Below are 22,279 nucleotides of genomic sequence, written 5' to 3' on the forward strand. Positions count from 1 at the left end.
AACGAAACTCAACTCCTAACCGAGAAAAAACAAAATGGCCGCCTCCTTTATAAAGTAGACACAGAAGTGATTTGTCGGGCTTTATCGGGGGTCATTTTATGGAAAATAACATTTTATTTAGCTCTGTCTTTTGAATAACTTAGATGTTTACATTTTAAGCCCACTTTGAGGCTTACGTGGATGGGGCTTAGGTCACCATTACATCTGGCTACAGATAGTACACCTAAAGTATATATCAACAAAAAAGCAAACAGGCAACCTATGTAGTGAATACAAATGCTCTATTATTGTTTTCTATGGAACACCCCATGAAACTGCCCTTGCATGCTGAGACTTGCAGTTCATCTGCAGTAGCTGGAGGACCATGCTTGGCCAGCACCTCCTGTAAACATTGATCAATGGCAGCGGTTGCACTAATAAGCTCCAGCATCAGAAGCAGCAGCAGCAGCATCCTCTCGGTATCGATCTCCTGCTGGGGGCTCCTCTTTGCTCCTCTTCTCTTGATATCTGCCAGCAAATTAACTCTTCTCAGTCAGGAAGAAACAGGAGCAAAGATCAATGACCATCCGAGCCTCAGAGGGGTTGTCAGTTCCAACATCCTCACTTGGCAAGAAAGCTTGTAGAAAGTACAAAGGGCTGTGAGATGCAATCCTGCACTGTTCCCTTGTGCCCATCGCTAATTACCATTCCTGCAATACTACTTACAGGTGATCTATTGTTAAGGTTTGTTCCTCTATGAGGTTTTCCCAAATTTGAATTCATATTTCCTAGGCTAATTTCAGTACCAACTCCAGCTTAAAAAAAAGTGTACATTGTGGAGAGGGCCTAGAAACTCTTTGGGTTCTGTTGTTTTTTTAAACTGCCTCCATTGAGAACTTTATTCACTTTTCTCTGCGTCTCGGCAGCTGTGCTCTGTGGGGATAGGATTGGGGCGGGGGGGGGGGGCTGAGATGAGTAGGGATGATCTGCTGGCACTTGCCGTGGTGTATGACTATAAGAATTGGCCTAATTGCTTAAGAACAGTAGACAAGCACTGAGAGACACCTGCCAGCAAAGAACATGCCAAATCACAACAACAAAAAAAGTGTTCTGGAACTAGGTTTCTAGTTAGTTGAAGTTGTCAGTTTGCCCTTTTGCTTTTATTTCACCCACTGGCCTTTAGACTGTTCTAAATTTCTCAAGTGCCCCAGGCAAACAGATTACTTTAGAGGGCCAACTTAAATATTTGGAGAACTTAGTGGACACCATATTTATTCAGCGGTGATACAGACATATTCCACTTTTTATTTTCAAAGACATTATTTCTCTTTATCGCATATCAGCACAGAATACTGCAGAATAGCTGCACGGACAGGTTACAAACTGACCAAAACCAGATTCTTATCTTGGATGTGCTGCCTGATGGTCTGTCAAACTTTCTTGACCTAATGGAGGAATTCTGGCACTCCTGTGGGTGTGAAGTGTGGAACAAGACTCCTAATCTCTGCTTAAACAAATGATGTGTCTGAGGAGTACGTGTCGGGGCTGCTTCCATTGCTGGCCATCCATCACTGGCGATACAGGACAGTAGCAGGACGTTGTTGGTTTCAGCTGCAGACAGGCCAAATCCTTTGTTGGCTTAGAGGCGCCACTGTAGCTACAGGAGTGTTTGACCACCTAGGAACCTTCCTGAGCGTCAAAAAAGCTGTCTCGCCCATCCCCTGCCCCCAGGCTGTTTACAGAGGACCAGAATAAAAGTTCTGGCAATCCCCCCTGAATGTAGAGAACATGAAGGGTGGGTGTTATTGATTTAGCATATTGACTCTGCGTTCGCTTATCAGGCTGCAGTTATAGCCGAAACTGATAAAGGACTTGGTATGCCTCATACATTCATGTGAAATGCTCTGGCTGTCCACGCATTAACTCTCAAATAAACATTTTCATATTGCGCTTCTTTAGGATGATTGTATAGATCTAAATATCGATTGACTTTCCACATAACATCTTGATCATTCCTTTTGTTCAAAACATTTACAGATCAAATCTACTTGATTAAAAAAAAATGATCAGAAACCATGGTTGATTTGTTTTGCGATCAATATTTCCGCAGTTAGAGTGATTTTTATTATTTTTGTAAATAAAAAAACTGTTTTATATCTGCCTAAAACAACTGTACATCCCAGAAAATGGTGTGAAATCAACATGCATTTTGAAGAAACACCTATAAAAATGTTGTACCGTTACATTACCACTGAAGATTGCTCCCTTGCTTATTATCATCAGGCGTGTGACAGGAATAAAGGGGAACTCTTCCCAATGGGGACAAAAAGCAGCAGTAAAAGCCTGACAGAAGTTCTGTACATCCCAACTTTATCTAGAGACCTACAGTAGGACTAAAGAAAAAGTACATTTATGTAGGGCTGACATTTTTTTCACAATGCCTCACCCTGTTTTTGAATATGTTATTTCTGTGTGTTTAGCAATCACGGTTCTTATTACTCTTTAGCTAGGTTCTCCGACTGCCTAACTTAAAGTGGATCTGATATATACTTTTACTCATTGCATAATTGTGTTCCTTTCATATAGTTTATAGGGCATTCTTCAAGCCAAATACTTTTTTTGTTTTGTTTTAATACTCTAATTCCCTATAAACTAAACAAGCCTCGCCAACAGCTTCTCCAGTGCCTTGGCACTTTCAGACTCATGTAGCAAGGGCTTATGGGAGCTCAATCTGGGCAGGAGGAGGTTACTATCCAGAGATTTGAGAGGCTGAGGGGAGTTAAGTTTTCACAGGCTGAGGGCTGGAGATGCTACCAGCTTGCCTGTGTGTAATGTGACAAACAGAACATGGCTGCCCTCATTGTATCACAGGAATAAATAATCATAAACTGTTGAAGCTGTTTGCAGCTAGATTTGCTGTGTAACCTATCTAAACTTTAGATAAGATATATAGACAAGCTACTTGTTATAGTTTAGTTTTTCATCTCGGATCTGCTTTAAAGAGGAACTCTGGTGAAAATAATGTAATAAAAAGTGCTTAATTTTTACAATAATTATATAGAAATGATTTAGTCAGTGATTGCTAATTGTAAAAAATTTTCTCTCCTTGATTTACATTCTGACATTTATCACATAGTGAAATTTTTACTGCCCACAGGTGATGTCAGTGGAAGCAGATGCTGCTTTCTTTTTTGGGAGTTGGAAACAGCTGTGATTTCCCACAATGCAACAAGGCTCCCACAGTGTGATGTCAGGCCCTCAGAGCTGTGAGGCGCTGACATCACATGTGGAAGGGGTTTCACCACAAAATCAGCCAATCAGCGCGCACTGATGACCCATTTGAGAAAAGGAATAGATTTCTCATGGGAAAGGCGATATCAGCTACTGATTGGGTTGAAGTTCAATTCTTGGTTACGGATTTTCTTTAAGTCTTCGGTCTTTAAGTTGGTCGGAGTGTTGATTTTGGTGACAAACACTTAACTCCTCGCTATCTTTATAAATTCTGGTATTCTTCGATCCGGCATGTTGCGTTGGGCTCATCAAGCTGTGTTTGTGCGGGGATGAATCAATAGGACGGGTCAGCAGTGCATTAATTACTCCACGAGCTGTCTCTCTTCTCAGTGTAAAGGAAAACTACCTGCCGAAGATTAATTACCTCCTCACAGAGGATGGCGGGGTTTGCCCTGGAGCCTGTAGGCTGCGGCTCGTCCGTATGGCGGCAGAGTGTGTTAGGAGAGCTGCGCGGGGCCCTGTTGCTGGGCTAATCAGTCTGTAACAGATTTGTTGGTGCTCTCACTGTGCTGAGGGTTTAATATGAGGAATGCAGAGGAAGCAAGCTTGTTAACCTCATACATCTATATGAAGAGAGGAAATAAAAGGAAAGCGCTAAGTGTTGCCCATTATTGATTAAATAATGCAATAAAGTTGGCAAATACAGCAGGACTTTGGTAATTTCCACAGATACTGCAATCAAGTATGTTATAGGACAGACCATCAATCTTGTAATCATCGCCATCTAATTATTAAGCTGGCCATCAACGCATCCGATTTTCTAATCGATTTCTGACCAATTTTAATTGATCAAATCTGCCAATAATCTTTTGCTCCATCATATCCGGGAGATTGACTTTCGATGTCTGTGCTATGGTGTGGGGCATAAGCATTGGGGGATTCCATGAACAATAGTGTTGTATTGCATGGAGTAGTACATTGATTGCAATTGAGTTGATGCATGGTGTGCACCTCGAAACAGAGGAGGAACGCACTTGGTCTGCGGGCCTCACTTGGCAGCATCACAGATATTTGAGATTTTTATTTCTTCTAGACTAGAATATTTGTGCTTCTGCATATGCCTCTGAAGAAGCAGCTTCTAGCTGCGAAACATGTCAAGCAATCTGTGAACTCTGCTTAGAGCTACATGTCACTGTTCATGGTTTATAAAAAAAGACATTTTTGAAAAAATCAAATGTGAATATATCTGAAGAAGAGCTAATATAGGCATTTCCATGTTTATCAAAACTGGTATATGACATTTTCAGTTTCTCATCTTATTAAAATTACAGACAGGCAGTAAAGTTTTCTTGCTGGAGAAATGTTACAGATGATCACTCTTGATCACCCCATTCAGAAATCTAGCATGTGTACTGATATATCGCTCAGTGACACACCAGCTGCTTGCTTATATTAGCTAAGCAACTTGTCTGTACAGTACTCATTCTTGAAGCTACCCTTAATGATTGTTTATGGTGGCACTTCTTGAGCCTTTCTAAATAACTTTACACTCATTTTAGGCAAACCAATAAATACGCTGATAAAATCCAGCACATTTGTAATTATTAATATTTTCTGCCAATACTTTTATTCAAATAGCTTAAGCCAACTCCTCACACAACACAAACAGGAATAGGACCATGTATAAGCACTGGCGTAGCAATAGGGAATGCAGAGTCACTTCTGTAATACTCTACTGCTGTGTTTTTTATCCATACAGTATGTTTGACTGTTATGTTTTATGTGCCTTTATGTTTTAAATAAAGCGGATTTAAAAAAAAAAGGGGGGGGGGGGGGGGGGTTTGCAGAGGTTGCAATTGCACCAGTGTCCCTGGATGTGAGGGGCCCACATGCGGCCTTATTACAGAGACTGCATTCGCTTTTTTATTGGTGCTACACTGGCAATAACCACCTCTGTTTGCTTTGAATAGTGGTAATCATTAACAAACCATTCCTTTTCCTGTGTGTACATACTCCTCGCTCACACAGCAGCCATCCTTGGAAAGCTGGTTTTGAGTAGCCTGTATCATGCTATTACTTTACATACAGTGCTGGGTTGTGCAAGGAATTGGGATTCCCTATCACACCTTTTTTTAAAAAAAAAACTTCCAAAACAGTCATGGACTGCAAGTAAAATCTAAAGGTGGCCATAGACTTATAGATTTACAGCAAATTCGACCATCAGATAGATTTCTGTCAGATGCATGTCAAGTCTACTCTGACAGGAATCTATCCGATGTTTGCCACACACTAGGAACAAATGTTCAATGATTTCATCCTGAAATCTATTAGAAATCTATTGAAAATCGATCTAAATGCATTATTGGACCATTAGATCCAATGCAACTCTATGAGCCATCGATCTACTGCCAGCAAATCGATCGATCGAAGGCTTAAATCAACCAGTGTATGGGCCCCTTAAGAGTATTTCAAACCCACCTTCACCACTTGTCCTTTAGGCCCACCCTCACCTCCTGCTCTGCGCTCCTGTACATCAGAAAGTGAGTGAAATTCTCCTCCCAGGGAATCCATACAAACTCAACAGAGATTCTGCTCTTTTCATCCTCTTTTCAGACTTATGAAAAAAAAAGTTTAGTCAGGCTTGAAGTGTTGAGCGATAATGAGTGTTTCTGACCACTGGGGAATTTGTGTAACTTCTGCTGATCATTTAGTAGGAACAAACCTTTCATAGCATAATGTTACATCCTCCTCATAGCACTGTGTAATTCCCATGTTAATAATTTCCTCTTTCTCGCTCTGATTGGCAGATTGGACTCCCATCCTCGAATACTTCACTGCAGACTCGGCCTGCGGAGTTCACTGAGCGCACAAATAACTCTTCCTCTAAGCAACCTTTTTCCACCTTGAGAGAATCAAGGGGCTTTTGTTTATTGCCCCCAGCAGGGGGCAGCAGCTTACCAGTTGCAGTCCGCCTACTCCTCAACGCGGCTTTCAGTGTTAATTGGGAGGAAAGAAATTCTGCCTTTTGATTTTTATTTATTTATCCGTCACCCCAGCCGCGGCTTTTTCATTCCTGAATAGTAGCTGAACGTTATGACTGTGTCACAGCAGAGAAATGTGTATTTATAGCAGCTCCCTTGCCGTGCGTTTGTTTTATGTGCGGTGGGGCAGCAGCTTTGCATATCAGCGCTCCACTGTGCCTTTCAGCTCTTTGTGCCACGGCGTGTATTCAAATTAGGACAGAGAATCAACCTGTAACAAACGCAAAGTTCGGTGCCGCTCATCTGCCCCCGAGCCTCTTGTTCCGGTCCTTCTGCCCCGAGGTGAGTGTCCTCCCTGGTGCACAGCCAGGAACTGAAAGCACAACTTGGAGAATATTCTACCTTCAGCTTATACATGGAATTGTGCTTAAGGTGTAACTCCAGTTACAGGAACAGGACATTACAGCTTGGCCAGACTTAAAATTAACCAGCCATGTCAAAAGAAAGACACATTTTCACTATATTAGATGTTTTTATACTATAGATGTGCTCTTCATCTAGTAGCCAGTGCTCAGCTATTTGTAGTTTGTTTATCCATATTTTCCTATTTGAAAATGACTGGTCAATCAGCTTCTTTTTATCTGCAGATATCTTTCCTGTCTCTACTCCAGTGGTTCCTCTGCTAATCAGCTGCAGCTGTCATGGGTTTTCTCAGAGTTTGCTCTCAGGTTTACTTCAAAGCCCCTACTATGGCAAGATTGCACCCTTATTCACATAATAATCAAATCATAGATGCTAGTCCAAAAAAGTGACTGCAGCTTTGAAGGCTCATCAGGCAATACTGCAATGGAGAGATGTGAGTGTGACGGATACCTGCAGTGGCTCTAACTAATTGGATGCTGCCGCAATGTAATTGGCAGTGCCTGATTTCTGGAAAGGCCACCTAGTCCCTGGCCTTGGGCGACTACTGCAAAAGGGGTGGGCTGGAGATGGACCAGAGGTTGCTGCATATGGAAAAAGAGGCTGCAAATGGTGACCAACACATGGAAAAGGGGAGTTTATCCCAAAGGGAGTTGTACAGCAAAGAGTAGGCTGTTGTACTGTTACACATGGAAGAGAGTATGCACTTGAAATGGGAGCAGGGCCACTATGAGGGGAGCCTAGGGGTGCAAAAGTATAAATCTGTCCTTTGTAACTGCCGAACATCACTTAACACTTATTTTGGAAAACTAACCACAGGACGTATGAGCAGTATTTTTGCAGTAATAAAAGTATTTGCTTTAATCACAGTTAGATCATTGAACCCGGGTGTTTTGGGTTGGTGTTGGGGTAGAATCTGGAGGGGGCCACCGGTGACAAAACTAAGTACAGTAAGTTTTGAAACTCTACACACAGTATAATGCTGTCACTGTAAAGCTTAATCCTTTCTTGGACTACTTGGTGACAGCAATAACAACCTGATGGAAGCTCTAAACATTCCCCACTGTATTCATTAAATAAGAACGTTTTTTGGATGGCATCGGACTCTTCAGAAAACCTTTTCATTTTTTCCTTTCTTTAAATGTGGGTGGATGGATCCATATGGCTGTTTTGGCAGGGGGGTCTGGAATTTATCGTTTTATACTTGAGTTTGATCCTCCTAACTGTGTCCCTGGAAATCCTGGTAGAACATTGGCAGCTCTGCAGGGTGGAAGGTCCTCTCACTTTGCATAATCCTCTAATTCCCGCTGCGTTTCCTGCGCTGTACCTCGGCAGATATGCTAATTGATCGCCGCCGTGTTTACACGTCTTGCTCACTCTGACCTCTCTGCATGCGCATTCGTCTCTGAAAAGGGTTAACGCGTTATAACAAAGGAAGTAAATTATTTTGTCCTCCGGGTGTTTATTGTGAAGTGTAAATATAACTCCATAATGCACATTTTTCCAGGAATCTTCAAAGAATAAGGTCACCTCTGCCGCTTCCATATCACTTGTGCAGTGCTTGCAGAAAGATAGACACAGATTGTATTATAAGCATATTGTTTCATGTGTTGTTAGCAAAGTTAAACCCACAGCCAAGTTCAAGATTAAACAAGGCGAATTTTGAAGCTGTCGTGTTGATTAGTGTAAATTATAAGTACTTCTTATTCAAACAATCTTTTAAAGTTCAAAAATCTGTTTTGAATCTGCTTGCTTGTGGCAGAACCCCTATCGATACAGATTTGACCCAAATTGAGGTCTAATGCCTGGTACACGCTATGATATTTTCTGGCGGATTTCCTGCTAGATCTATTATTTCCAACATGTCCGATCTGATTTCCAATCGATTATCCATTCACTTCTATGGAAAATCGATCACCAACCTCCTGTGAACGTATAGTCGTTACATAGAGGACATGTGTTGTACTGGCATTCTGGTACCTGTTGCTGTTCCTACTTTGGTCACCACATGGTCCCACCCAGTTGACCAACCCACTAGCTGCATTCATAGGGAAGAGTAAGGGGGCTGTTGTGGACTTTGGTTAGCACATATGGGCCATGAAACAGGTATTCATCTAAGCAATTTTCTTCTAAACCCATTTTATATTTACTTATTAACCTGGGTCACTTTCTTCAGTTGTTAGTTTAGTTAGGCTTTCATTAAGTTTAGTTAGGCTTTCATTACGTTTAGTTAGGCTTTCATTATACTTTCCACCCGCTGATCATCTGCCACTAATAATTTTAGGCATGAAAGTCTGGCTGGATTTATTGCTTGTTTCAGGTGTGTGATTCTGACACTACTGATGCCAGAAAGATCAACAGAAGTGTCAGGCAACCAATACTGTTTAAAAGGAAATAAATATGGGAGCCACCATATCCCTCTCACTTCAGGTGTGTGTTAATAGACATGTGATCATCACCCTAAACTGGGCTGTATTTACTGTAACAGTCAAAAGAAGGATCCTCACTTTGGCCTCAATTCACTAAGATCATGCTGGAGATAATGAGGCAAGAGAAAACTTACCTCCACACAGTGAGAGAGTTATCTTATCTCTTCATTCCTTAATTTACCTCTTCTGTAGTTAAGTTACCTCCTCTGTAGTTATTTTCACATGCAGTTAATTAACAGCCTGTCTTTAACTCTGGAGTTATTTTAAGGATTGGAGAGTTAACTTAAAGACAGAAGAGTTAACTTTAGGCTTGCCTGAGGTAAAATGTTTCCTGAATACTACATGCCTCATCACCATGGTAACAACTCTAGAAGAGTTATTAAAGACAGGAGATAAGCTTAGTGAATCGAGGCCATAGTCTTCAAGGAACAACGTGCTTTTATTGTTACAATGCACACATATAATACACACCAAATTGTCTGTCAAAGATCGTTTCTGGGCCAATTAGGTCCCCTGTATCAAGGCATTAGCAGACAACTTTGTCTGTTTATGCCTTGATAAAGGGGACCTGATTGGCCACGAAATGATGGTTGGCAGAGACAATTTGAATTTGGTGTGTATTATATGTGTGCATTGGAACGATAAAAGCACGTTGTTCCTTGAAGGCTGTGTGTGGATCCCTCTTTTGACTGTTGGATTATTGCTGCTACGGGTTCCAGCACCAGCTCTGCTCTACTATAGGTGTGTGATTCTTTCGATTGAATGTATTTACTGTAATGCTGGGCATACACGGTCAGATAATTCTTATCAACCGAGCCGCTGATGGCTCGATTGATAAGATCCATCCTGTCCGATATACCGCCGGATCGATACTGCACTTGATACCGGCGAGGAGAACAATGGGAAGAAACGAGCGGCTGATTAGCAGGGGACGAGCGGTCACGTGCCGGCATCGAGCAAACTAACCGTGTATGCCCAGCATAAGACATTTTATGGGCTTGACCCTTGGAGGCATCCAGCCAAAAATGTTCTAAATGATGACACTCCCATAGTCCTAATGTTCCTAATTACCTTGCTAATTCGTTTAGCAAGGACCAGCTCACTATGCTGAGGCTCAGATGTGGGTTTTCCACACCGGACGTAGAGGCACAAGAGGCACCTTGCCAGATATGTCTTCATTTCTTTTATAAAAATACCGGCAGCTTTTTGAAAGCCAGACTTCTTTTATGAATACCTATTACACCTCCTACGCAAGGCTTATTTAAAACCGGTGCTTGGAAAACTCCTTTAAATGTTGTAAACATACATTGATCAGGTGCCAGCGCACCAAATAGTATGGCAAAATAAAGGTCAGCCTAAAAATGTCCTGGAAATAATGTTTAACCACGTAACTCCCAGGGTCCATAGAAAATCTATTTTTCCCCAAAGCTGCAGCCCCCTACAGGAACATCGCTACCACAGATCTCCATGAAGGACAGCCCTTGAATTACAGCTAAAGTGAGACGGATTTGGAGGCTGCTATAATAATTTCCTTTTAAACAATACTAGTTGCCTGGCAGTCCTGCTGATCTTTCATGCGTCGATAGGGCCCATTTCCACAATGCGAATATTTGCATTTAAACTGTAACTAATGCATGTCATTTGAATCATTTCCATTGAATGGGAATTTGCCATTGCGGTGCAATGCAGAAAAAGTATGGATTGCAGATTTCTGCAGCACGCATCCATTTTCCATACAAGGATTGACGGCCACATTCGCATCCAGAAAATGGGTGCAGAATGCAACATGGGCCCCAAGTGTCTGAATCGCCCAAGTGAAATTAGCATGTGGCAAATCCAGTCAAACACTTGATCTGCATGCATGTTAAGGGGCTGTGGCTAAAAATATTATAGGCAGAGGATCAGCAGCACAACCAGGTAACTGGTATTGATTAACTTCTTGCCGACCGCTCCACGCCAATTGGCGTGAACGGCCTTCTATGGGGCTAGCAGGGGAGTGCGCGTGCCGATGCGCGCACATCTCCGCTTGGAAGGCGGAGCTCCGCTCTACATTCAGTCTTCCACTCATTCAGCCGCTCGGAGACTTTTAGACAGCGAAACCACCATCTAATTAGGCTGTACGGCGCTGCGATCTAAGGCAGCGCTGTACTGGGGACAACCGTGTGACACGGCTGTCCCCCTGGTGGCCACAAAAGCGATCACCGGTGATAGGCTGACTGGGGAAGGGAGGGAGAGAAAATTATTAAAGAAATACACATTTTTATAAAAAAAATAGAAGAATATTTAAAAAAAAAAATAAACATTGGGGGAGCGATCAGACCCCACCAACAGAGAGCTCTGTTGGTGGGGAGAAAAGGAGGGTGGGGGATCACTTGTGTGCTGAGTTGTACGGCCCTGCAGCGTGGTCTTAAAGAGACTCCGTAACAAAAATTGCATCCTGTTTTTTATCATCCTACAAGTTCCAAAAGCTATTCTAATGTGTTCTGGCTTACTGCAGCACTTTGTACTATCACAGTCTCTGTAATAAATCAATGTATCTTTCCCTTGTCAGACTTGTCAGCCAGTGTCTGGAAGGCTGCCAAGTTCTTCAGTGTTGTGGTTCTGCTATGCACTCCCCCCTCAGGGGGGAAAGAAACACACAAATGATCTCTTGAGATTCAAAAGGAATGCTGTATACAGCCTGCTTGTGTATGAATGTATTTTCTATGTGTGGACATACTGTACATCAATCTACTTCCTGTTTTGGTGGCCATTTTGTTTGTTTATAAACAAACTTTTTAAAACTGTTTTTAACCACTTTTAATGCGGCGGGGAGCGGCGAAATTGTGACAGAGGGTAATAGGAGATGTCCCCTAACGCTCTGGTATGTTTACTTTTGTGCGATTTTAACAATACAGATTCTCTTTAAAGCTGCAGTGGCCCAATTTATGAAAAATTGCCTGGTCTTTAGGGGGGTTTAACACCGCGGTCCTTAAGTGGTTAAGGAAATAAATATGGCAGCCTCCATATCCCTGTTACTTCAGGTGTCCTTTAACAAGACAGCAATAATTTGCCATGTGACCAGCCATCAGATTGGCAGTGGCATCCTAGAGGACAGAACTTGTTAATCATATGCCTCCTATTTACATATTGACTGTGAGATCTGGTCAGTGTCAGGATATGGTGTTTCCTAACGCTGGAAATAGCATTTTATATTTATAGCCTTCTCTTCTTTCACAAATGGGTTTTGTTAAGAGGACAGACCAACAACAGATACAGTGTTATATTAGTCGCACATAAACCAACAAATGTTCCTGCTTTATTTTAACCCCCTTTTTATTTATAACAACTTTTGTTCTTGAATATGTCTCCTGTCCTTTATATTTAAGTTTCACTGTTTCCTGATTTAGAAAAGAACAGGTAAAATTCATATTAATGGCTAGAATTACCCACTCAGGGGTCTTGGCATAGCTTACACAAAAGAATAAGTAAACTGTTATCAGATAACAGTAATTTTCTGAATTTTCGTATTACAACTCCTTGGGGTCTGTCTGCTTTATGTAATGTCCTAGCTAGTTTATACACAGTTCTCTATAATTACTAAGAATTGATCGTCATATAAGATTCCACCATTTCTTAATCTATTGAGAAAGAAGTGGAGGTCTTTCTGGCTATATATCGTAGGTCAACTACTAAACTAGGATGTAGTTATCCATTTCTATGGTGTTCTTGTAAAATGGTCTAGGCTTACAGAGATGAAATTCAGTTTTAAAGGGACTCCGAGCACCTCTTATGGGCATGCCTTTAAGACTCCCACCAGTACGGCAAAGTAGTTAAAGATGCATACCTTTCTGTAGCTTGTGCTCTCCTCTTTCATGTGATGCCTGAATCACCGTTCTACACCAAATAGTCTTCGTTTGATTTCAATTTAAAAATTGTGCCATCTTCGCTATGTTATAACTTCCGGGTCACCACTGTCTTCTCTGTTAGAGAAGTGCATCACAGATTGAAGCAGGAAGAGGAAGTGACACGCATGGCCATTGCAAGAGGCTCCTCCAGAGGGGTCATAGCATGACTTTGCTGGAATTCATGCCCATGAGAGGTGCTCAGTCCCTTTAAAGAGAACCCGAAGTGGGTTTGAAGAATATTATCTGCATACAGAGGCTGGATCTGCCTATACAGCCCAGCCTCTGTTGCTATCCCAAACCCACCTAAGGTCCCCCTGCACTCTGCAATCCCTCATAAATCACAGCCACGCTGCTGACAAACAGCTTGTCAGAGCTGGCTGTGTGTATCTCTATAGTGTCAGTCTGCTGCTCTCCCCGCCTCCTGCAGAACTCCAGTCCCCGCCTGCATCCCTTCCCTCCCTGCTGATTGGAGGGAAGGGACGGGGGCAGGGACCGGAGCTATGCAGGAGGCGGGAGAGCAGCTCAGACTGACACTAAAGATGTAAACACAGCCTCACAGCACGGCTGTGATTTATGAGGGATTGCAGAGTGCAGGGGGACCTTAGTGGGGTTTAGGATAGCAACAGAGGCTGGGCTGTTTAGGCAGATCCAGCCTCTGTATGCAGATAACATTCTTTAAACACACCTCGGGTTCTCTTTAAAGCTTTTGGTCTAGCTACAGGACATCCACAAATGACTAGAAAAATAAAAGTCAAAGTCCTCTAATGTTTTCTTTCTTTTGTGTCTTGCAGAGGAGCAGCTGCCGCATGGCTTTCCGGTTATTGACATGGGACCCCAGCTGAAGGTGGTGGAGAAGACTCGCACGGCCACCATGCTGTGTGCTGCCAGTGGGAACCCCGATCCGGAAATTTCCTGGTATAAAGACTTCCTTCCTGTGGACACGGGGACCAGTAATGGGAGGATTAAGCAGCTCCGCTCAGGTAGGACCTGTGATATGTTTGTGGTGTTCCTCTATATATGATGCTTTTTGACTGGAGACAAATGGAAACCTTGTTACATGTGCTGGACACTTGGTGAACATAAAACTAATAGGAGTCAGAAATAAAATGTGTTAATACATCTTTAGAACACATTTTTTAGTATTGGTTTTTAGTAAACCTTTGTTCCATATTTTGCTGCATGTGTCCTGAATGGAGAAATTTCTTTGCCACTTGTTTTCAGTGACTATACAGAAAGAGAGACATCTCTATAGTAGGGACATGGACAGGGTGTCAAAATTGTGAATCAAGAATGTTATTTTCAATGTGGTAATTAACCCCTTGGTATAGGTAGCCAGACATGTGTTCCCCCAGTATAGCTTAGCCAGGTATTGGTGCCCCCAGTATAGCTTAGCCTGGTATAGGTGCCCCAGTATAGCTTAGCCATGTATAGGTGCCTCCAGTATAGCTTAGCCAGTTATAGGTTCCCCAGTGTAGCTTAGCCAGATATAGGTCCCCTCAGTATAGCTTAGCCAGGTATAGGTGCCCCAGTATAGCTGCCTCAGTATAGCTTAGCCAGTTATAGGTGCCCCTATTATAGCTTAGCTAGGTATAGGTGTCCCAGTATAGCTTAGCCAGCTATAGGTGCCCCAGTATAGCTTAGCCAGGTATAGGTGCCCCAGTATAGCTTAGCCATGTATAGGTGCCCCCAGTATAGCTTAGCCCCAGGTATAGGTGCCCCAGTGTAGCTTAGCCAAGCATAGCTGCCCCCATTATAGCTTAGCTAGGTATAGGTGTCCCAGTATAGCTTAGCCAGGTACAGGTGCCCCAGTATAGCTTAGCCAAGTATAGCTGCCCCAGTATAGCTTAGCCAGTTATAGGTGCCCCCATTATAGCTTAGCTAGGTATAGGTGTCCCAGTATAGCTTAGCCAAGTTTAGGTGTTTCCAAACCCCCCACCACTCCTCTTTGTTGGAAGGGGGAGCCACGGCACACTGGAACCCCCCTCCCTCACCTCAGGTCCCTTCTCCGTGCTCCCCCCTCCATCATGGCAGTGCATAAAGCATGGCAGCCGGAGCAGTGAGGTAAAGACTCAGCTTCCGGGCTCCATGCGAGGATCACTGCCTCCAGGATGTTCTGTCTCCAGCCACTTACTCTTACTACTTACTGAGAAGCAAGAAGTAGTGAGAGTAAGCAGCTGGAGACAGAACATCCCAGCGGCAGTGATCTTCGCATGGAGCCCAGAAGCTGAGTCTTTACCTCAACACTCCGGCTGCCATGCATTGCTATGATGGAGTGGGGAGCACTCCCCTCCATCACTGCTCTGGATGCACCCTCCTCCCTTGCGGAGGAGGGCGGGGCCCCCTCGCTGCCCATAGAAACGGGCCTGCATACAGAGCAGAAAGCTAAGAATGTGAAAAGGTCTACTTGATAAATCTAAAACTAAAAAGCTCAGCAAGCATGCAGTTCAGCTCCCATGTGAAAGGGGCCTTAAAAATATATCCCACTAGTGGTGAGCTGTTCATGTAAGAACAGGGATCTGGAGCTTGACACTGCTAATTTTTTTTATTTTGAAGAGCAAGATCTGGGGGCTGCCATCTAGATCTTACCTTAGTTCCCTAGCCAGCCACAGTATAGACATTCAGGGCGGGACACCTGACATTTCATTTTTAATTACCTCTCAGATCTCTCAGCCCAGAAGCTCACTTCAGATTTCTGTAGCCCACGTATCTCTCCAGGACAACCCAGGCACTGGATCAGAAAGTTCTTGGTGTTTCCTTGGCCCATTCCAGCTTTGTGAAACCCGGTGGTGCTCGCACTATGAAACCCGCTGGTGCTCTCACTATGGCGCTGCTGCTGTGACTGCATGTTTCAGGTGCTCAGATAACAAAGGCGCTCATTGATATGTGAGCTGGCCGCCATATCCCGTAAATGATCCCATTCTTTACTGCAGTGTCTTTTACGCTCTGTCCAAATGTTGTTATTTTTAATCTCCGTAAAGGTCAGTGTGACGCTTCTGTCTTTCTTTGACAAACTTCATTACACTAAGTCGGTGCAATTATTGAACCGATTCAGACACCTTGATACAGACTGCGCTCACATTTTCCTCTACAAAAGAAGGGGGGTAATTATATTTGTAAATTCAGCGCTTATGGGAGAAAAAACGACCGCGACCTTTCGCTCCCCCTCCCTTGGACGGGTCGTAATCTCGCTGTGTTGGTGCACAAAGAAAATATCAGCCTTGTTAATTATTTTTAACAGCTCAGTGCGACAAACCAGGAATCTGAGTAAGAAAGGGCAGCGCTATCATTATAATCTGTTCTATCAACATAGTAATTAAAGCTGTAAATGAGATGCTGGCCGCTTTGTGTCTGTTGGGTGCAGCCAAATTCCAGTCTGTGAGGCCTGCTGCAAACTTTCAGAGAACTAGGCTTCTGAGAGCAGGGGATAGATAAAGCAGGTCAATAGTTCATAGATTTTAGCACTCTAAGACACTGACAGACTGTTTCATAGTGGGAATGAAGGCTCAGTTTGCATTTGGATGTCTTTCTATAGCCATCTCCATCACTTGAAGCAGAAGGGATGCAGTTGTCCATGGCAACCTATCAATTGTTAGCTGCTAAGTGAAACAAGGCTTATGACTGATTACTGTAGGAAAGTGCTTTGCTTTTTGCAATGCCGTAGAAGAGTAAATTGGTTAGGTTGGAGGAAAATCACACCCCTTGGGTAATTGTTTATCATTGAATATGGGCCATTGTTACACTCATGCATTTATGCAGCTCTGATGTCATTTGCAGTGCTGTATTCAGAACATTGATCGGTTCACACCCATGCCCAGAAGAGATTACACTCTAACGGTCGCACAATCAGTTTAGTGGCGGTTTAATTTAGCAGTATGAGTTTGAGTCGTGTTGGGAATCTGTAGCACTCAGAGGACGTGTACACGGATGTAGAGTCAACATGCTTTGCAGATTATGTTTCTTATTAGTACTAACCAGTCTTTCACCTACATGCTTTCGTATTTATTGGTAAAAATATGTAAATGTATCAGCAGTGCTCAAGAAAACTCTTTAGTGTATACTGTTGGAATATGATTTAAACAGTTCTCATATTCTAGAAAGAACTATGAAATAGTGGATAAGTGATATTGGGCCAGTGGGCCTAATGCAGTAAACTATGGTGAAGTTGCAGTGTGCAACTTTACATTGCCACATGCGGTACTGGCCTAACGCATGCATTGCTATGGTAACAAGCAACTTACCACGTTAATGTGCACGTTACCGCGGTAATGCGCGTGGTGCCAAGGGTAAACAGCCGGTGCTATTCCTGCTCTAGTTACAGTAAAATTGTGCGCTCACTGCAACTTTACCGGAGTGTACTGCATCAGACCCATTGTGCTGCTCCCTAGTTAGCTGTGCACAGTGTGAAGTATACCGCTTGTTACATTGAGCATTGCCTCCATTGCTGAATAAAAACCGTATGCTGGTCACATGCTGTAAGAGCTGATCTGGGAACTGTCTGACGGATCACAGAATTTACCAACAGTGCAGATGGTTTAGTGAAGCAAATGTGTGTTGATTTCAAACAATCAGGTGTTGAGAGGAAAAATAGAATGTTTATTGCACATGACATCATCTTCACACTCATCACAGTGACTCGTCACTCGTTTTCCTGCACATTCTCTCTGTAACAACCTGCGTTCCTGGTACATTCTCTGATCTGGGGGATCTCACACAGGGCTATGACATCAGGACATGAAGGGGTTGTGACCACATCGAGGCTCAGAGGGACACCTAGAGCCCTTCTTCAGCCACTACATTCATTTTTTATTGGTAGTGGTAATGGGAAGCAGGAAATTTGGGCGCATGAGGCAGGTGGACAAAAAGGGCGCCGCCATTCACTCCCATAATAAATTTCGTTTAAATCGGCGCCCAACAGGAAAAAAGGGCGCCGGAGAAAAATAACGTTTTAAAAGCGGCGCCCGGAGACTTTTAATGTTTTATAACTGTTTCTCATGATTACACATTATTTAATGATTTATAATTTTTAAAACATTATTTTTAAACGAAAAACGTACAATATTTTTTAAAACATTACTTTTAAACGAAAAACCGTACAATTTTTTTTTTTTTTTTTTTCATTTTTAAACGAAAAACCGCACCATATTTTTTTAAAACGTTATTAATGCTTATCACAGGGGGGTCTTAGGTTTAGGCACCAACAGGGGGGTCTTAGGGTTAGGCACCAACAGGGGGGTCTTAGGGTTAGGCACCAACAGGGGGGTCTTAGGGTTAGGCACCAACAGGGGGGTCTTAGGGTTAGGCACCAACAGGGGGGTCTTAGGTTTAGGCACCACCAGGGGGGTCTTAGGGTTAGGCACCAACAGGGGGGTCTTAGGGTTAGGCACCAACAGGGGGGTCTTAGGGTTAGGCACCAACAGGGGGGTCTTAGGGTTAGGCACCAACAGGGGGGTCTTAGGGTTAGGCACCACCAGGGGGGTCTTAGGGTTAGGCACCAACAGGGGGGTCTTAGGGTTAGGCACCAACAGGGGGGTCTAGGGGTTAGGGATAGGTACAGGGAGGGTTCTGTGTGAGAGTAGGGTTAGGTATAGCTTTAGTAAAATTCTTATTAATGTTTTATAAAACGTTATTATAAATTTCAATTTTTAAACAGGGAAGATTAACGTTTTTAAAATTGACGATTTTATACACATTATTTAATGATTTATAACTTTATAAAACATTATTTTTAAACGAAATATAACACAATTTTTTTAAACGTTATTCATGATTATCTTTTAAAACCCTGCGCCCTTTTTTCCCGGCGCCCTTTTTTAACGTACGCGTGGTAATGATGTACTATGAATAGTGGTAATCACAGCAAACTGTACCTCTCCCCCTGCATATGCCTCCCACTCAGCGGCTGTACTTGGAGATCAGATTTAGGTGCTCTGCATCATGCGATTGTTTTATTTATGGTTTAGCAACGGGGAGAGGAAATCCACACACTGCACAGGGGCCTGCGCCTCACTAGCTGCACTGCTGCTGTATGTTTGGCCAGCATTGGAGTCTGCAGTGGATGGAACAGGATCACCTGATGTAATAGATGTGCACACAGTAATATCAGAGAGAAAGGGCCTTTATTATTATTTAAAACAAGTGTACATCTATCAACCCTGCCAGCAGGTTATTAGTAGCACTGACCTCTCTATATACACTCTCTCTCTCTCTCTCTCTCTCTCTCTCTCTCTCTCTCTCTTGTCGACTTTTTTGCACACCGGGTGTGTTTGTATGCAGAAAACTGTGCATTTTATTCACAGCAGCTAATATAAGTGACAGAGAAAACACACGATGTGCAGAATTATGCTGCAGGATGTCCGTTTTTTTCTGCACGCCAACATCTCAGTGTGAACAAGCCCATTTAGTTTGCAGTTTAATGCTTTTTTCTGTGCAGAACATGCACATGAAAACAGTGTGACCCCTGCCCCACCCCTCCTCCTCCACCCCCTTCCCAGTACTGAATGTATAATAATCACATGATACAGACCACCAGAACCAGCTTCCCATGGACAGGCACAGTGAGGGAGGTGTAAGGGGAAAAGGAATGGTTTGTTAATGATTGACACTATTCAAAACACATATATGAGATCATTACCAGCATAGAACCAATAAAGAGCTAATGCAGTGACTGGGGGAGGGCCCTGTGTGCCAAGCAGCTTTTTTTTTCCCTGCACTTTGTCCTGGTTTCCAATAGCTTTAGGCGCTACCAGGTACCATTCCCCACCCTTTTCCTCCTGCCCTTATTAATCATTAATCCCAGGGGATGGTGTGATGGTAATCAAGTGTCACCTCTCTAAACTCTTTGAAGCACAGTGTCCTAACCTCTAAATAACATTTATATCTAAAAAGAAGAGATGGAATGGACTTTTTTTAAAGTGATGAGCCACATTGTTAGTTGTTAGCATGCATTTTTATGTGCTATTTAAATGCAAGGGGATAGCGGGGTTATAATGCTGCTCGGTTTACTTTAAAGGGACCCTGAGCAGTCATTAAAAATGAAATTGAGACCTAGGGCTCCCTCCAGCCTATCATAGGCTGTCAGGTCCCCCGGCTTCCTCCTGGCTCCTCTCCCATCCCGGCTGGCAGCTCCGTTATTATACAATTTTGGCCTGAAGTCCTCAGGGCTGCTTCCCGCTTTGCCGATACGCGTCATCATGCCAGGCCGGGACGTATCATCACGCCGGCCGGCATGAGAGTCGCATGCACGGTTCAATATTAGACAACCGCACAGGACTCTCACATCGGCCAGCGTGATAAAGCTTATAGTCAAAGCGGGAAGCAGCCTTACGACTTCAGGCTGAAATCGTACAATAATGGAGCCGCCAGCCGAGACCAGGAGAGGAACCAGGAGGACGCGGGGGGACCTTGCAGCCTACGCTGGGCTGGAGGAAGCCCCAGGTAAGTCACAATCTCATGTTTAATGACTGCTGAGGGTCCCTTTAAGTCCAGATAACCTGGTGCTGTTGAACCCTCTACTTACCCTATTGCACTGCCACTGTTAAACCAGTGTTTTTGATCCAGAGCTGTTCTGTCTATTCAGATGAGTATTTAAGCGATGAGGTTGAATTTCCTGTTGATGCAGATGTTATTCCCAGAGCCTGGTAGGACCCCGGGGCCTGGACTGTCTGATGAACACCGACAGTCAATGGGAAATGCTTTCATAGGCTGCTTTGTTTCTCGCCTTGTTTGTTTAACTCTCCATCTTCCTAAAATAACAGATTATTCTGCCAGCTTTTCTCATACAAAGCCCAAGACAAGTTCTTTACACATTGTTATATCACAGAGCCAAATCCTGCTTCCAGTATGGCTGATCTGACACCTGGACATCAGAGGAACATGACATTTGTCATTATACCATCTTAGGGGGGTTCACCTAGAATCCTATGATGGAAACGCTTGTTTCCCTGGACTTCAAGAGGACCACCACTGTCCATCGGAGTGGGCACTGCACTGTCTGTTCCAGTCGGCTGTTGGAGATGCAGTTGAAGTGTGGACTGAGCCTAACTGGTCTTTTTCCTTAGCGTGAACTTCAGAGGCCCTTAGGTTAGCAACAGAATTTTCTTGAATGAAAAAAAGAGAGAGAGAGAGACATAGAAACATCCAGCTGAAGTTGCTTAATTTCCTTTGGGTAAAGTATTGGAGTCTTGTGCGAAGTCCGGTGTGCTGGCCGTGTATAGCACCACATAACAGTTCATTACACCCTTCAGTTTAATAACAGTGGATGATTGTGGTGGTAACATTACAGCATATGGGCTGATTTGAATGGTTTAGTCTCCCATGAGCAGCACTACGAAATATTTAAACTCTACAAACAGTATTTTCAACCTTTAATAACCTGAAAATGCTGCCTTTGCCTGAAAAGCAGGCTGAAAATGATTGGCTGACAGGATGACATATAAGAATATTATCATGCATAGCCCATACTTAACCTTTTCAGTGCTGGCATCTCTAGTAAGAGATGGCTGGTTATCTGACACAGATCTAAATGCCATGGCCATCCTGTATGTAAAGGCAATAAAACTGAGTTTATTATTCTCTCTGCCGCAAGTCGCTGTGGCACGGAGGCCGGAGATTAAACCGTAATAAGCAGACCCATAAAGGACCAGATTTGTGGGGACTACAGAATCCGCCATATCATTCAACAGCCTGCTGCTCTATTTCCATTCCCAGAGGAAGGAGATAACTATTCCTCTGATACATCCACAGCAGTCACTGTTAAAGAAATTCATTTTTTACACATTTATATAATGCTGACATGCTTTAGAGGGAGCCTTTTACTAATCACTACGGTCTCTCAATGCAGCTCGCAAACTAGGGCCAGTAGGCCTGGAATTACATCACGTCACAGAAGCTTATAGGCACAGATGTCCAGGCACCCTAGACTTTGCCCTCCATGAACCTACAAACACAAAAGTGTTCTGGCTGGCCCAGCTGTCACTTCTCCCTTAGTTCCCTTGCCCGTCATAGGTAGCTTAGTATTAGGCTGCCAGAAGTACCCTCAATAATAAGTAACTAGAGGTGTCCTCCAGTATTAGTTAGCTATAGGTGCACCCGACTGAAGAAAGATCTGGTCAGTGGAATGCTGAGACCCAGGTGAGTAACCGCTTATTTTACACTCAGCTCAGGACTCTGCTCGGGGAGGAGGGAGGGAAGCACTTGGGGAGGGGAGTGAGATGCCTTTCCATCTTTAAGCGCCTGTAGGCACATGCCTACAGTGCCCTAGGGTAAATCCAGCCCTGAGGGAACCAATAGAGATGGCCAATAATGAGATGCAAAGAATTGCAGCGAATTGTATGTAGTCAGTTATTATTATTTA

At 43.4% G+C, this 22,279-nt stretch overlaps 1 protein-coding gene across 15 annotated transcripts in view; it reads left to right on the top strand.

Annotated features, from left to right (window-relative positions):
• PTPRF (protein tyrosine phosphatase receptor type F) overlaps positions 1-22,279 on the top strand; it is a 1,415,717-nt gene that overhangs the window by 1,289,399 nt on the left and 104,039 nt on the right. For all 15 annotated transcript variants that reach the window (XM_068239458.1, XM_068239459.1, XM_068239460.1 and 12 more), the window contains one exon: positions 13,719-13,907. In XM_068239458.1, the coding sequence (XP_068095559.1) occupies positions 13,719-13,907 (189 nt within the window). The remainder of the gene's footprint in view (positions 1-13,718; positions 13,908-22,279) is intronic.

Source organism: Hyperolius riggenbachi, chromosome 6 (genome assembly GCF_040937935.1).
Source record: "Hyperolius riggenbachi isolate aHypRig1 chromosome 6, aHypRig1.pri, whole genome shotgun sequence".
Taxonomy (NCBI): domain Eukaryota; kingdom Metazoa; phylum Chordata; class Amphibia; order Anura; family Hyperoliidae; genus Hyperolius; species Hyperolius riggenbachi.